This window comes from Oryctolagus cuniculus, chromosome 18 (assembly GCF_051225735.1).
Source record: "Oryctolagus cuniculus isolate XC-2025 breed Fujian yellow rabbit chromosome 18, ASM5122573v1, whole genome shotgun sequence".
Lineage (NCBI taxonomy): Eukaryota > Metazoa > Chordata > Mammalia > Lagomorpha > Leporidae > Oryctolagus > Oryctolagus cuniculus.
In genome coordinates, this window is record NC_142884.1 from 16,817,702 (window position 1) to 16,834,529 (window position 16,828).

Here is a 16,828-nt window from a genome sequence, read left to right on the forward strand (position 1 = left end):
CTGAAGATCAGGCCTGAGGGCTGGGGAGGCCCAGACGGGAGGTTGTCTGGGCAGCTGGCAGCAAGGCCAATCAGCAGCCGTTGGTATACAGGTATCACTGGATGGCTGGGTGCCCTTGGAGACCAGGACACCAGGTCCTCACCTTCTCCAGGGACTTGAGGACGCTCTGCCTCTCGCGCAGCTTCTGGATGCTCAGGGCTATCTTGTGGCGGGCACCTTTGGTGACGTTCTGTAGTAAGGGCAGAAGGGGACAGGATGTTGAAAATGGGAGGCTGAGGTACTTGGCAGTGTCCCCATAGGGGCCAAAGCAAGAAGTGGCTCCGGCTGCAAAGGTACTGCCAAAGTGCTGCTGCCTGGACACCCCCATGGTTCCTTGGCTTCACCTGAGACTCCAGGTGCTGCTCAGTCAGTGTCATCATCTCCTCATAGCTCATCTGTGAGAAGAGGGCCGCATACTTGTGCAAGCGGAGGCTTTTGAGCCACGAGGGCACATCTAAGAAAAAAGAGGGAGGGCGAAGGTCAGGAGCTCGGCCCTGGTGACCAGGACAGAAGGAAGCTTGTGGGCAAGGACCAGGCAAAAACCACAGGCAGTCTTTAAAGCTGCAGAGAACTGACAGTGGGTGGGGAAAAGCCGAGTGCACAGGCTACTTCTCTGTCTGCCCAGCCCCCAGGGCACCAGACTCCCTGATGTGCTCAGCTGCATGTGTGCGAGGCCAACCCCACCAGTCTCCCTAGAGACTTCTGGAAACTGTTTCCCATCGTCTGGGCCCCAGCTCCCCTGTCAGACTGGGTGTGTGAGGGCAGGGGCTCCTCCCCATCAGACCAGTGCCTGCGACTGCATGTGAGGCATCCGCTCCTTAGTGGGGTAGGGAGGTGGCGGCTAAGCTTTCTGTCCTCAAACCCCTGGAGAAGAGTCCTGGTGTCGCCCTCCCTGTGGTACCTTTCATGCCGCTGCCGTCCTCCTGGAACGTGTTCCGGCTGGAGCCCTGCTCCTCTGTCTGCTCACTGCCAGAGGAGGCCACGCTGCTCTGGGGCGAGAGGGGTGCGTGGTCGGGTGTGGTGAAAGCAGCCCGGGCCCCGAGCTCCTCTGGACTCGGCCACTCACCAGGGGCCTGGGGGCTCGTAGGGATGAGCGACATGGAGCGCTTCAGCGGGCTAGGGTGGATTTGGCAGGGGAGACCTAACCAAGGCGGAAAGAAGCAAGAAGTCAGGCTTGGGGATCTGACCACAGGAAACCACACCCACTGGTCAGTGCCGTGATGACAGCTCAGCCCCATAATCCTCCCAAAGGAAGGGACGCTGGGGTCCGAGAAAAACTGCCCACCAGATACTACTCATTCACTCACCCCCAACACCCAACATGTTCCCGAGCTGGCTGGCTGCCCCTCTGAACTGCCACACTTCCGCTGCTGGCACCCTGCTCCAAGTGTGCATCCCTTGAGGGAATTACTGCCACAGCCCCTCACTGGTTTCTTGCCCTGGTTCTTGCCTCCTACAGTCTACTGCCCTCATAGCAGCTACACTGATCTTTCTAAAAACACAAATCTGACCAAGCTGGGCCCCTGCTTAAAACTCTGTGGCTTCCTCTCATGCTGAGAACAAAAATCGAACTCTCCTACGTGCTTAAAAAAAGGTCAGGCAAGCGCTGGTCCTTGCCCATCTCTGACCTCTCATCTCCCACAATGTACCTCAAACTCCATCTGCTCCCAGAATACTTAAGCTTGGTCCAATCTCGGGACTTCTGACCTTGATCTTTCTTGTCCTCCTGATCTCAGCTGTTCACTCTCTTCAAGTCTCCTGAGGCCAACCCTCAACCCTCGATCTGAAGTCACCATGTCCCCTCCCCAACACCCAGGTTGTTCTATCACATTAGTCTGTCTCACCTTTCTTACACTCACCACAACCTCCAATTCTTTTATCGACTAATATTTCTTTACTTGATTACGAACTGTTCCCCTGCAATAGCCCAAGATCCATGACAACAGGGCCCCATCCTGTCTTAAACATCACAGTATTCTTAGCAATTACAGTGGGGCCTGGCCCAAAAGGAGTTGCTTCAGTAGTTCACGAAAGAAGCACAAGAACCGCGCCCTCAACACCAGCCTCACTACTCCTCTTTTTTTCTGTACTGAGACCAGACTGGCTCCCGTGAGACCCTGTGGCTCAGGGTGAAGGCAGGCCCTGTTCTACAGGAAGTTTCACACTCCCTGTACATTGCATTTCTGAGGCAGGCCTGAGGGCAGAGGGACCCAACCTCACACTTAACCACTCCCACAAGTCCCCAAACCTCTAAATGCACCATTCTCTCTGTCCAGCTCCCCGTTCTCCCATCCCTCTCTGCAGCTACTTCTGCCTTCATGCCCCACTCAGCTGTCTCCTCTCTTGCTGCGAGTCCAGTGCTCGCTGCCCTCCTCATTAGTCTGCCTGTTGCACTGGACTGTGGGCTCTGGAGGATGTCCCTCCCAGTCAACCATTTCTGTATCCCCGGGATCAGACACAGGGCATGACACACAGGAGCCCTCCAACCAAGTTTCACAAAGAACAAAATGGTGCTAAGGGGACCTCTGAGCCTACAGAAAGGGACAAGGAATCAAAACCAGAAGGCCTCACCCCGGCTGGTGAGGACATCAAGGCCCAGGGAGCTGAAGTCCTTTGCCCCAGTTCCTTGAGAGCGCCCCGGCCTGGTTTCTGATAGAAAGGCTGGGACTCCTGCCAGAGCTCCACTGACATCGGCCAAGGAAGGAGGACCACCCCAGTGCCGGCTCCAAAGCAACTTCCATCCTGTGACGATACTGATGCTCGTGGCCAAGAAGGCACCCAAGGGAGAAGGTAGTGCTCTGGCCCACCCCAAGACCAGACTCTGCCTCTGCCAAAGACCTCTAGGGCCCTCTCTTCAGGGCTCCTTCCAAGCCTCTCTGGACTCCCTTAGCCCTGGCTGCTGTTTCTGCTCAGGACTCCTGGAGAAAGATGGCAGCCTCTGAGGCTGCAGGCCAGCAACCCTCAATGCAGGCCTTCTTTCTCAGCCAAGAAGGGGGCAGGCAAGGCTGAGAGGGCAGGAAATTACCCTGACTGGAATGATCGTGCAGTTCCTGAGGAGTCTGCTTGGTCCTGCTCTGGGGTGGAGGCTGGCCACTGCCCGAGAATTAAAAAGACAGGAATGCCGGCCTGAGATCCAGGGCCTCACACTCTCCAAGAAACCCTGGTCTGTCCTTGGCAGCACCCCAAACCCACACTGCCCGCCCTCCCAGGCCAATCCTTGCTCCCCTCTCAAAAATATTTCAATGGTTTCCTGTTTCCTGCAACTACACAAAATCCAAAAGCCTCGTCCTATCCTTCAAGGCACCCCCACCCTACCCCCACAGCAGTCCTAATAACTGAAGTCTGAGAGTCAGAACTGAGTCCTGAGTTCAAATCCTGACTCTGACACCCTGAACCCCATGATCTTGGGCAAGTCACTTCATCTGCCCACTGCCTCCATTTCTACATAAAGCCCTTAGTAGAGGGGATAGGCACACGCTAAAGCATGAGTATCTGCTGCCGCAACTTCTCATTTAAACCATTGTATTACTCTTTTAAATCCATCCCAGCCAGACCCATCTGTACACTGTGCCCTCCGTAATTTGCCACCCCTGTGCCCTCTCTACATGGAGCGCACAATTGCTTTTGCAGTCCAAACCCCTCTTGAACATTCTCAAGCTTGGACTTTCAACAGCTTCTGGGGTCCAATCATGGTGAGCCCAGGAGGTGCAGAGAGAAAGAAATTTAGGGGCATGCTGCGTGGGTGATGCTGAGCATGTCTGGGTCACTTTAGGTGGAGGCAAGGGCACAGTAGTAAAGAACAGGAGCGCCAGAGTCAGACTGCCTGGGTTCATGTGACTTTGGAGTTAAAAGGTGCATCATGAGAAAACTAAGCAGGGATTTCAAAATCTTTTGCACCAAAAAACTTTATCTTTCGATTCCATTTTTCAATGAACATTCTGAAGTCTCCCTATAAAGTTCTCAGGACAGCTGTTAACAATGACCAAGTGCTCAATGTATTTTTTTTGCTAGAACTACTGTTGAGTATGTCCTCTCAGCCTGGACCCAGGAACTGTGAGGCTCAAAGGCTGGAAAACGAGAGCCAAGACACTGCAGGCTCCTGGAAATGCATTCCTGTAGCCTCTGTCTTCCCAGGTTCTCATTGGCACATTAACTGGGCAAGAATCAGGCCCGGGGGGAACTGCTGTGCACCAGGCACCAGGCACCAGGCACCAGAGGCGCAGGCTTCCTGCCATCTGCTGGCACACATGACCATGCAAAGCCACTCTCTCCTGGCCTGCTTTAACCAGTGCCTGCCAAAGAGAGCTGACCCGTCCAGGAACCCCTCACCTTGATCAGGTCATGCTACCTCACCATGACTTGGAAAAGCTATCCTCTCTTATCTTGTTCAACTAACATTTCAAAATGTTACTGGGATACCAACCGCTCACCTTGGCTGCCAGGACTTTTATTAAGAGAGCCCTTTCAAACTGTTAGTTGGCAGGATGGGACAGCAGTCAGAGTCAGGCTCTGGCCTCAGAATGCCTGGACCTGAACCTTGGTCAATTTCATCTCTTGCTCTATGTGTGATTTTGAATACACTTACATGACTACCTCTTTGAGTCCCAGTGTTCTTGACTGTTAACTAGAGCTAGTGATAGGTGACTGTGATAAGGATTACACGAGATGGTATCTGAAAAAGTGAGAGAAAAGAGCACCTAGCAGGGCTAGTGCTATGGTGTAGCAGGTAAAGCCATCACCTGCAGTGCCAGCATCCTATATGGGCGCTGGTTCAAGTCCCGGCTACTCCACTTCCGATCCAGCTCTCTGCTATGGCCTAGGAAAGCAGTAGAGGACGGCCCAAGCCCTTGGGCCTCTGCACCCATGTGGGAGACCCTGGCTCCTGGCTGCAGATTGGCATAGCTCTGGCCGTTGTGGCCAATTGGGGAGTGAACCAGTGGATGGAAGATTTCTCTCTCTCTGCCTTTCCTTCTCTTTCAAATAAATAAATAAATCTAAAAAAAAAAAAAAAAAAAGCACCTAGCACAGTCAATGCACAACAGTGTTACCTCTTATTACCAATGCTTCACAGCAGACATCTTACACAGCAGTTTACAGAGTGCTCCAAAGCAAGGCTGTAAGCTGAGGCCAGATGAAAGTCCAGCATGTCTAAACTGGAAGGGACCTCAGAGGATGGTGTCCAGCCCTCCATTAGGGGTCATAAACTCAGCGCCCTCAGAAGCGGGTGGGGGCAGAGGCAAACTGGAACACATGTGCAGAGCTTAAAGGGCTGGCTGAAGTCAGCTCCATCTTATTGGCTGACATCAGGAATACAGGCCTTGAGTTGCCAAATCTTTGACTTATTAAAAACAGCTGGGAATCTTACTTTTAGGGGGAAGCCCTGATTCCTTATATGACCAAAATTATTTAAAAACACAAGATAACCAAAGGGTGGGAGCAATAAGACCCAATAGGTAAGACAGCTTTGGGATCACCTGTTCACAGGCTCTACACTGCCTCACAAAGCTGAGGCCCAGATGTCATGGGCCTTACCCAAGCCCACAGAGAAATCAAGACAGGGCCCAGGCTGACCTTGTTCAAGTAGGCACGGCCTCCTGGGACTGCCCTTCCTCCTCACCTGTGTTTGCGTTGCTCCCAATACTGCTGATGGCTGGCGGCACTGAGCTGGATGGGTGGAAGGGCACGTGTCCATTTTCCCGGGGTGGCTTTTCCTGCCAGCCTTGCCCTGCCTCTCCAGGGCCCAGCTCTGCAGGGCCCCCCCACTCATCAGAGCCCTGGCGCGAGTGGTAGGAGGGCTCTGGTCGGGTGCGGAAGCTGCTAGCCAGCCGCTCTTCCAGGTGGCTCAGCCAGAGGGCTAGTGCGTTGCGGTCCTCCAGGGTGGTGGCTGGATGGATGAGGGCGTAGGAGAGCAGCTGGCGGCTCTCCTCGATGAAGGCATTGCTCTCAATTGAGTAGGCCAGCACTTTCTGCAGGAGCCTCATATACTCCGACTTGGCCTCTGTGTTGCCCGGCTGAAGCAGTGGCAGGTGGGACAGCAGGAGGGACACCACCTTCTCTTTGGACTCCTGTTGCCACTGGCTGACGATAGCTACAGAGGGGATAAGAGGGAATGTTAGGAGAGCCGGGGTGCGATATGCACATCAACCTAAGAGCTGCCAATGATCTATGCAGTTCCAACTCCTCTCTCTTCTACAATCCTGACTCCTGGCCTTCGTAGAGAACTCAAACACACTCCCTATGTTTCTGGGAGTAAGTTTTCCTAGTTCTAACAATCCTGTTCTCAAAAGGCTGCAGTAACTCCCCATCAGCCAAACTTGCTACACTGAAATCTGAGCTCTTGGGGCCAGTGTTGTGCCATAACTGGGTAAAATCGACACCTGTAATACTGGCATCCCATATAGGCATTAGTTTGTGTCCTGGCTACTCCACTTCTGATCCAGATCTCTGCTAATGTGCCTGGGAAAGCAGCGAAGGATGGTCCAAGTACTTGAGTCCCTGTACCCAAGTAGGAGACCTGGAAGAAGCTCCTGGCTTCAACCCAGCCCAGCCCTGGTCATTGCAGCCACTTGGGTAGTGAACCAGTGGATGGAAGATCTGTCTCTCCTCTTTCTTTGTTACTCTGCCTTTCAAATAAAAACAAGGAAGGAAGGGAGGGAGGGAGGGAAGGAGAGAGGGAAAGAGGAAGAGAGGGGAGAGGAGAGGGAGAGAGGGAGAGAGGGAGAGAGAGAGGGAGGGAGGGAGGGGGGGGGAGAAAATCTGAGCCCTGATGCTGCCCCAGGCCTGCCCTTGCTGTGTACCCACTCCCCTTTACTTTCATGGCCTCACCCCCACCCAGTCCCTATCCAAGGAGACTCCTCCTGGACTGGGGAGCACTGATGCCTTTATCTGCAAAAGTTGGGAGATATTTAGGACCTAATAAATGTTTGCTGTTGTTTTTAACCAGTCTCTCTGTCTTTAGATTCTCTCCCTTCAAGCTGCCTGGTATATCCAAATGGACTAATCTTCCTAAATTACACTAGGATGTCATATTTCTTTAAAAAATATTTATTTTATTTATTTGAAAGGTAAAATTATAGAGAGGGAGGGAGACACACAGAGAAATCATCCATATGCTGGTTCACTCCCCAAATGGTCATAATGGCCAGGGCTGGGCCAAGCCGAAACCAGGAGCCTGGAGCTTCTTCCAGATCTCCCACGTGGGTGCAGGGGCGAGCCATCTTCTGCTGCTTTCCCAGGCACATTATTAGGGAGCTGGATCAAAGTGGAGCAGCTGGGACACAAACTGGTGCCCATATGGGATGCCAGTGGTGCAGATAGAGGCGTAACCCACTACGCCACAAAGCCAGCCCCAGGATGGCATATTTCTGATCAGGCGTTATAATGGCAACTAGCTCTGACAGACCCAAGTCCAAGAACTCTTAGGTTAACATCATCTTCATTTCCAGAGAACACCCCATCTCTAATTCCTCCAGATAAAGACTCAACTCAGGATCCTCCCACCTTCCCAGGGGCTCTCTCCCCACTACCTTTATCCAGGCCTCCACAACCTCTTTCCCCCATCCAAGTTCTTTTTTTTTCTTGGACAGGCAGAGTGGACAGTGAGAGAGAGAGACAGAGAGGAAGATCTTCCTTTTTGCCGTTGGTTTACCCTCCAATGGCCGCCACGGCTGGCGCGCTATGGCCGGCGCACCGCGCTGATCCGATGGCAGGAGCCAGGTACTTCTCCTGGTCTCCCCATGGGGTGCAGGGCCCAAGCACCTGGGCCATCCTCCACTGCACTCCCTGGCCACAGCAGAGAGCTGGCCTGGAAGAGGGGCAACCAGGACAGAATCCGGCACCCCGACAGGGACTAGAACCCGGTGTGCTGGCGCCGCAAGGCGGAGGATTAGCCTAGTGAGCTGCAGCGCCGGCCGTCCACCCAAGTTCTAGGGCTTTCAGAGACTGCATAACCCTGCCCTTCTCCAGGAAGCCTCCCTGACTACACATGCTACGGCGATCTGCTTGACTTCTCACCATCTGAGGGCCCGAGTCCATCCTGTGGAGGTGAGCAAGACTTACCCTCTCAGCCCAGAAGAAGGTCTGCAAGAATAAGGCCCCAGGCTAGCCACAGAAAGGAGACCCTGGGAAGGAACTGTATTAAGTCTGACTGTTCCCCTCAAAAGCCTGTCAGCCCTTGTGGCTAACTAAATGGGGTGGAACATGGAGAAAACACAGACAAGGCAGAAGAGAGGGACAAGAAGCAGCAGTGCCGGAGAACCAAGACAATAATCAAGGACGGGGGTCAACCTGGCCCTCACTCTTGGGCAACTGAGCTCACAAGTGCAGCCCGGGCTGATGATTCCCAAAACCTCACAATGAGAATTCTCCGAAGTGTGCTACTGGAGAGGTCCTGGAAGCGGGGAAGAGCCTTGCTAACCACACAAACCCAAGGCCACACATGGGTGAGTGATGACAAAGCATGGGCAGAGATATGGCTGTAGGCCTTCTCTACTCCCTGTTGACCACGTGACCCTGAGCCAATGCGACACTTCATTGAGCTCTGCTTATTCTACCTGTAAACTGGAGCTCAGGACCACAACGAACTTGGTGAGACCATTGCATAAAATAAGCCCTCAGTAAACATTAGCTATTTTTACTGGTATCATGGTTATTTTCTCTAACTGTGGTTCCCTTCTTTCAAATATGCACAAGAATTCCAAAGGCACAAGCCAACCTTCTTTGTTTGGGAAACAGACAGGGAACAGACATATACAAGACAGTGTCAGAAGTCTAGGCATCTGCCGGCGCCGTGGATCACTAGGCTAATCCTCTGCCTTGCGGCACTGGCACACCGGGTTCTAGTCCCGGTCGGGGCGCCGGATTCTGTCCAGGTTGCCCCTCTTCCAGGCCAGCTCTCTGCTGTGGCCAGGGAGTGCAGTGGAGAATGGCCCAAGTGCTTGGGCCCTGCACCCCATGGGAGACCAGGATAAGTACCTGGCTCCTGCCATCGGATCAGCGCGGTGCGCCGGCCGCAGCACGCTGGCCGCGCCGGCCATTGGAGGGTGAACCAACGGCAAAGGAAGACCTTTCTCTCTGTCTCTCTCTCACTGTCTACTCTGCCTGTCAAAAAAAAGGCCAAAAAAAAAAAAAGTCTAGGCATCTGAGGGGTCTTTCAATTCAAGTTTCTTTAGTCTTTAATATTTCCAGGATCTCTGCGCTTTGCCCAACCGTAGATGGACAGACACCTGGCTACTTGCATAAAACTTAGAAAATGTCCCCTCCCCCTCCCCAAAAAAAGGTTGGGGCTCGCCCTGTGGCATAGCAGATAAAGCTGCCACCTGCAGTGCCAGCATCCCATATAGGCACCAGTTCGAGTCCTGGTTGCTCCACTTCTGATCCAGCTCCCTGCTGAGGTGCCTAGGAAAGTAGCAAAGGATGGCCCAAGTCCTTAGGCTTCTGCACCCACTTGGGAGACCTGGAAGAAGCTCCAGGCTCCTGGCTTTGGATCAGCCCAGCTCCGGCCTTGCAGCCATTTGGGGAGTGAATCAGCAGATGGAAGACCTCTCTCTCCCTCTGCCTCTTTGTAACTGCCTTTCAAATAAATAAATAAATAAATAAATAAAACCACCAAAAAAGTTTTTTTTTAATTTAAAAGGCAGAGTTAGTTACAGAAGAGAGAGAGAGAGAGAGAGAGAGAATATTAATCTCCCATCTACTGGCTTATTCCTTTTAAATGGCCGCAACAGTCGGGACTAAGCCAGGATGACCCCTGGAGTCTGGAACCCATCTGGGTCTCCCATGTGGGTGGCAGGGGCCTAAGCACTTGGGGCCATCTCCCACTACTTTCCCAGGCACATTAGCAGGTAGTTGGATAAGCAGAGTTTCTGGGACTCAAACCGGCACTCCTATGGGACACCAGCATCACAGGAGGTGACTTAATCCACTATGCCACAACACCAGCTCCAGAAAATGTCCTTTCTGTACCCCTCTTTCTCTTAATGACCTGCTTAGAAAATGGCTTAAGTTGCCACCTGGGAAGCCCACATCCCATATTGGAGTGCCTGGTTTGAGTTCCAGCTACTCCACTTTAGATTCAGTTTCCTGCTGACGTGTACCCTGGGAGGCAAAGGATAATGGTTCAGGTACCTGAGTCCCTGTCACTCCTGTGGGAAATCTGGTTTGGAGTTCTAAGTCCTGGTTTCAGCCTGGCCTAGCCCTAGCTGTAGTGGGTATCTAGAGAGTGAGCTAGCAGATGGAAGATTTCTCTGCTTCTCTCCCTCCCCGCTTAATATAAAATAGGGGGGAAGGGGCAGAGAGAAACAGAAAGTACAATATATCTTTTTTTTTTTTTTAATTTGACTGATAGAGTTACAGACAGTGAGAGAGAGAGAGAGAGAAAAGTCTTCCTTCCGTTGGTTCACCCCCCAAATGGCCTCCACGGCTGGCGCTGCGCTGCCCCAAAGCCGGGAGCCAAGGTGCTTCCTCCAGGTCTGCCATGCAGGTTCAGGGGCCCAAGCACTTGGGCCATCCTCCACTGCCCTCCCAGGCCACAGCAGAGAGCTGGAGTGGAAGAAGAGTAACTGGGACTAGAACCTGGCGCCCATATGGGATGCCGGCGCCACAGACGTAGGATTAACCAAGTGAGCCATGGCGCCGGCCCCACAATATATCTTTTTAAAAATTCTGCTTACATTTGTAGCTCTAAGAAAATGCATCATACAAAACTCCCGATTCCTGGCTAAGTAAACTGTTCCTGGCCTAGGCCTCACTGCTTCAAGCTTCCCAGAGAACCTCTGTTCAAGTGATGCATCCATCCATACAAATACATGTTACAGCCATGGCACCGACCAAAACGAACATGAACTAATAGAACTAGTACCACTGACAGTAGTTACAGCCAGCCTTTACTGTGCCACAGTGCCAGTCCCACTGAGTTTTTAGTCCTTGACAAGCAGTAATGAGCAGTGGAGGGCTTAATATTAGGGCCAGAGAATCAAGACCTCACATCCAGCTGTGTTCTGTGTCACACAGCTGCCTCCTATGTAAAACAGGGATTGCAAAGCTGCCAAGAAGCCTAAGGGAGAAGCCGGTGTAGAGCTCCTGACACAGTCTGCCCACAGGAAGCACTCAGTAGGGGTTCAGTGATGGGTGTTTTCCCTCTTCTCCTCCAGCAGAGTAAGCCTGCCTCTTCAGCCCTGCCCTGAAGTTCTCAATCGCTGTTGTTTAGGCCTTGCAGGGCAGCCAGAGGCATCCAGGACAGAGAGAAGCCTTGTCCAGGCCCTCCCCCACTGCACAGTACTGCCAGGACTCCAGGGCTCAGGGACACGGCCTCTCCTCTGGTACTGCCAGGGGACGTGACAGAACAGTCCCAAGGGTTGGGCTCAATGAAGGACGTTGTTCTACTACTGAAGGAAAGTGGTTTGGGCGAATGGAGGCTGACTCTGGGGAAGTGTGTGTTCACGTGTCTGTGCAATGGTGGTGGGAAGGGCAGGCCTCCCATGACTGGGAAGCATCAATGAGGACTGGAACTGGTTCAAGGAATTTGTACAGCCTCAGGCCCCTTGGGGTGAGCCCAGCTGGGGCTGTAGATGACGAGTGGGGATGGAACTTTAGTTTCTTGCCCAGATCACAAAAAGGTCTGGCCCAGAGTGGAGGTACAGCAGCAGCCCAGTAACTACCTGCACAATTGAACTGGGATGGCCCCTAGAAGGTAGTGGTGTTTTTGCATCTATAAATGCCTCCTGTAGATCTCCCAACCTTAGGTTGCTGTCTCAGGTCCTAACAGAATATATTACGTAAGAGCTCAAGTTCAACAGCAAACGTGCCTGGGTTCAAATTCCTGTTCTAACCTTCACAACCTAGGTCAGTGTAGTTGTGGGCCACTGTTTTAAGGGCTCTTGAGCCCTGGTCTTCTTTTCTGTGTTACGGGGATTTTAAGAACTCCTCCAAATCACAGGGCTGTTGTAAAGAGTCAATGGGACAATTACACAAAATGCCTGGCAGGTGGTAAGGGCTCAGTACATTTTAACAATTATTGCCAGTGCTCCTGGTTGAAGACTTAGAGGCCCCACTGTTTCAGGGCTAGGGGAGCAGTAGTTCACAGAGGAGAGGACATCTGGGGCTCCCCCTTAAGTATCTCAACAGGGGTGGGAAATTTTACGGCAGTTATTTACCAAAAATAGACACATCTCTGGCTCACTGGAGCTAGAGGCACAACAAGCAGTGATGAAATCCTTGAGGTGGGTGGAGGGGGAAGGGGTTGGGGAATGCTGTGACGCAGTGGGCTGCACCCCAGACTGTGCAGACATGGAGAGGATGAGGGAGGATGAGTGGCAATGGGAATAGGGCTGGGCAGGTGACCAGAGCTAAGTAGGTCATGACCCTGGGTCCTGGCAAAGTACAGGAGCCAGGACTACATCTGTCCCAGACTGCTGTAAGAGCAGAGCCATTTTATGTGCTGGGCTGTTGCAACAACTGTGGCAGCCTCAGACACCAGAGGGGCTGGGCTTTGGCTCCAAACATGTCCTTCTCTGCCTTACCCCAGCTCACAGATATGGGGGAGGGCCAGGGGGCTCACATTTTTGTTGGATGAACTGAAAGTGGAGGGTGGAGGCCTCAGAGCTGAGCGCTGGTGACTCACTCACCTCAGCCCCCTCTGACCTCAGTTTCCCCACCCAGATTCATTGAGCCAGAGAGGGAGGGGCCTAAACCTGCTAGATATAGCATTGACTCAGAGGACAGGCAGAAAGAATGAAGGAGATGTGGCCCAGGAAGTTACAGGACCAGGGAAGGAAAGGCAATTCAGCTCTTCTTGGCCCCTGTCTCTGCACTCCTGTCTATAGAACACCCTTCTGGTTCAAGTCAGCATCACGGGAAAAGACAGGGCTAGGATTCCTGCCATGGATGCCAAACAGGCAAAGAAGAGAGCACTGGGAAAAGGAACAAGGATGGCAACAAGGGGACACTGGGGTTCCTTGTTCCCGAGATTCTTGAAGTTAGGGGTTTTTTTGGTTGTTTGTTTTTCTGCTCTAGGCGGTTGCCTCAGGTTCTGCGTCCATGAAACCAACTTTGGTTGCCTGGGTTGCAGGACTCCCCTACACCCTCTCAGCTTCCTGAGGAGGGATGGCCCAGGTCAGAGTCCTCCCCTAAACAGCTCTAAGCCCCACTGCCAGTGGGCCATGTGACAGTATCCTCACCACACACCTGGGAGCACCTAGAATCAGTATCAGCACCAAGACAAGCAGTTCTCACTGGATGTCTCCAAGAGTCAACCAGGGAGCTTTCAATCTCTGCGGACAGCACCGAGGCTTCACATTATTTTTAGAAAGTTCCTGGGGTTTGTGGCAGAGCTGGCATTAGGACACGTTGGCCTAGGTCAACTTCTCTGTGTTCTCTGCCTTATCTGAGGAGGAGATAGACAGGCTGGCAACTGTGACCCAAATCCAAGTTCAGGATCTCTCTGGGGGAAGCAGCAGGGTTGGCTGGGTGGGACACAGAGAGAAAACCCAGAAAGAAGCAGGGGATTCATTTCACTGGTCAGGGCTCCAGGTCTGATGGGATGTAGAGAGCTGAGGAAGGGCAGCTCTTAGGCAGGCACAGGTGGACAAAACTGGTCTGCAAGGTAAGTAACACTGCTTATGCAGAGGGGAAGCAGATTTTCCGAGAGTCATTCATTAAATATGAAGCGAGAGCAGCACATGTGGCTGTGTTTCCGCCTTCTCTGGCACCCTATTTCAGAGCCTGAAAGATTTCTCAGAAGTACCTAGACAATCCCCTACTGTCCAGATAGGAAGCCTCAGGCCCAAGGACTGAGCCAGGTCACAAGAAGCAGCAGTGGTAAAGCTGGATCTAGAACTCCAGGGTGGCCCACGACAAATGAATCATCCAGCAAGGCACTCCCTCTCACGCCTGGTCCTCAGTACATTGGCTCTAGTTTCAGGCCCATCTCCATGGGATTCTGATGGGCGTGAGGGGGGGGAGGGGCAAAGGCAGCAATCTGAATTTTAAGTTACACTGCCCACCCCTCAGATTACTCTGACAATAACATAAGTTTGGGAAACACAAGGGAGGGGGAAAGCCAGAAGAAGGAGAGGAAGAAAAACAGGAGTGATAGCTCCTCCCACCAGATCCTCAGGCCCAGGAAGTAGCTCCTTCCTTTACAAACGGGAGAGGGGGGAAGGTTCTATTTGAGGGCAGGAGTGAGTCTTGGAGCCCCCATGCGTATTAGGAAAGAAGCATTCAGCCGGCGCCGCAGCTCACTAGGCTAATCCTCCGCCTTGTGGCACCGGCACACCGGGTTCTAGTCCCGGTTGGGGTTCCGGATTCTGTCCCAGTTGCCCCTCTTCCAGGCCAGCTCTCTGCTGTGGCCAGGGAGTGCAGTGGAGGATGGCCCAAGTGCTTGGGCCCTGAACCCCATGGGAGACCAGGATAAGTACCTGGCTCCTGCCGTCGGATCAGCGCAGTGCACCGGCCGCGGCGGCCATTGGAGGGTGAACCAAAGGCAAAAAGGAAGACCTTTCTCTCTGTCTCTCTCTCTCACTGTCCACTCTGCCTGTCAAAAAAAAAAAAAAAAAAAAAAAAAAAAAGGAAAGAAGCATTCAAGGGCCTAAGGGATCACTTCTCTCTCTCTTCCTCACTCAGTTTCCTTATCTCTCCATCCATTTAACTATCAGCTTGTTCTGTTCTCACCTTCTGACAAGGGACTGTGGATAAAGACCTTGATTCATTACAAATGAGACAAAGATATCTAACCAGTTCATAATCCTATGGCTTCAGTCTTATTTGCACTGGACTCTGAATTGAATTCTCCAAAACTCATAAAAATTTACTCAGTTCTATAAGAAATGTTCAACCCTGGTCACTAATATACAATTATATCTTATACTAATTGAGTTCACTTATTAATAAAACTGTCTGCACAAAAATCTCAACTATTGGGTCCTACTTAAATCATGTTCACTCTACCATGACTCAATACAGTTTTAAGTAACAACATCTATTCCAGAGTAACTGAATACAACTGATCTATGAAAACAGATCTAATCTGTTTTAACACATAATCCTCAAATAAAATAGTCTCAATATAAAAAAAGACCTTGATTCACATATTCATTTACCATTCAACTCACTGCACAGCTCTTCTTAACCCCGGCTAAGGATTACCCCCCACACCCCACAGCAAGCAATCTGAGATGGGCAGCTGGGCAGCTTCTCTGTGTAAAGTGCAGAGTGTCTTTCAAGGGCAAAGTGAACAAACAGTTTAAGTGCACACACCTCCAAACCAGCAGTGCCGCAGAATCCTAGGAATGTATTCTACAGATCTAGGAGGGTGCTCATTCCAGCACCGTTTGCAGGTGCAAGACCAGAGATCTGTCCTACAGGCAAGGGCTTTAAAATCAAATTCAAGTTCTCCCTCTGATCAACCACGTGACTAAGGGCAAGTCACTTCACTTCCCCAGCCTTCAGTCTCCTAATCTACAAAATGGTGAAGCCACAGGAACAATTGTAAAGAGCTGTCGTAAGGGATACACAATTATTAAAGGTAAAGCACTGCTTAGCATCCCCTACTCTTATTATGTAGCCACAAACAACAAGATACACACGGGCTGGCGCCGCGGCTCACTAGCCTTATCCTTCGCCTGCGGTGCCGTCACTCCGGGTTCTAGTCCTGGTTGCTCCTCTTCCAGTCCAGCTCTCTGCCGTGGCCCGGGAGTGCAGTGGAGGATGGCATAAGTGCTTGGGCCCTGCACCCACATGGGAGACCAGGAAGAAGCACCTGGCTCCTGGCCTCAGATCGGGGCAGTGCACCAGCTGTGGCAGCCATTTGGGGGGTGAACCAATGGAAAAGGAAGACCTTTCTCTCTGTCTCTGTCTAACTCTGCCTGTCCAAAAAAAAAAAACCAACAACAACAAAAAAACCCCACATGCATGTACTGAATGTGGACTAATGCTCACGGTATTTTGGTAAGCCAAAAAAGCTAACTGGTATATATGTGTGATGCGTGACTATGTGCTATAAGGAAAATATATACATGCTTACGTATGTACAGAATTCATCTCATAAATTAGATTAAGAAAATGGAGGCCGGCGCCGAGGCTCACTAGGCTAATCCTCCGCCTAGCGGCGCCGGCACACCGGGTTCTAGTCCCGGTCGGAGCGCCGGATTCTGTCCCGGTTGCCCCTCTTCCAGGCCAGCCCTCTGCTGTGGCCAGGGAGTGCAGTGGAGGATGGCCCAGGTGCTTGGGCCCTGCACCCCATCGGAGACCAGGAAAAGCACCTGGCTCCTGGCTCCTGCCATCGGATCAGCGCGGTGTGCCGGCCGCAGCGCGCCGGCCGTGGCGGCCATTGGAGGGTGAACCAACGGCAAAGGAAGACCTTTCTCTCTGTCTCTCTCTCTCACTGTCCACTCTGTCAAAAAAATAAAAAAAAAATAAAAATTAAAAAAAAAAAAAAAAAAAAAGAAAATGGAAACATGGGACCCTCGAAAAAGCTTCCCTTGTCACTTTCTGTATGATCTGATTTTACTACAAGTCCTGAAAACAAAAGCAAAACCTAAAAATGCTAATAGTAACAAGCACTGCTGGTGATTTCTGGTGCAGAGCCAAGTTTGACACCCAGTGGCTATTCAACCACCTGCCTGGATTGGGGTGGTGGTGGGGTACCACAAACCTGCGTAACACACTGACTTGTCCTAACTGTACCTTCTTAGGGCATAGGCACACCACACAGGACTCCCTGTTCTCAGGACTAGAGAAGAGTGGAGCCTTTCCTGGTAGGAAGATGGCCAGGGTGAGCCCTGAGCCTGATGCA

The 16,828-nt window shown here is 51.9% G+C and overlaps 1 protein-coding gene across 1 annotated transcript in view; it reads right to left on the reverse strand.

The window, feature by feature from the left end:
- Positions 1 to 16,828, reverse strand: part of SAMD4B (sterile alpha motif domain containing 4B) — a 46,664-nt gene that overhangs the window by 6,823 nt on the left and 23,013 nt on the right. The window contains exons 3-6 of the mRNA XM_051846668.3: positions 5,657 to 6,127; positions 941 to 1,180; positions 384 to 493; positions 143 to 229 (exon numbers count right to left, since the gene is read on the reverse strand). Coding sequence (XP_051702628.1) covers positions 143 to 229; positions 384 to 493; positions 941 to 1,180; positions 5,657 to 6,127 — 908 coding nt within the window. The remainder of the gene's footprint in view (positions 1 to 142; positions 230 to 383; positions 494 to 940; positions 1,181 to 5,656; positions 6,128 to 16,828) is intronic.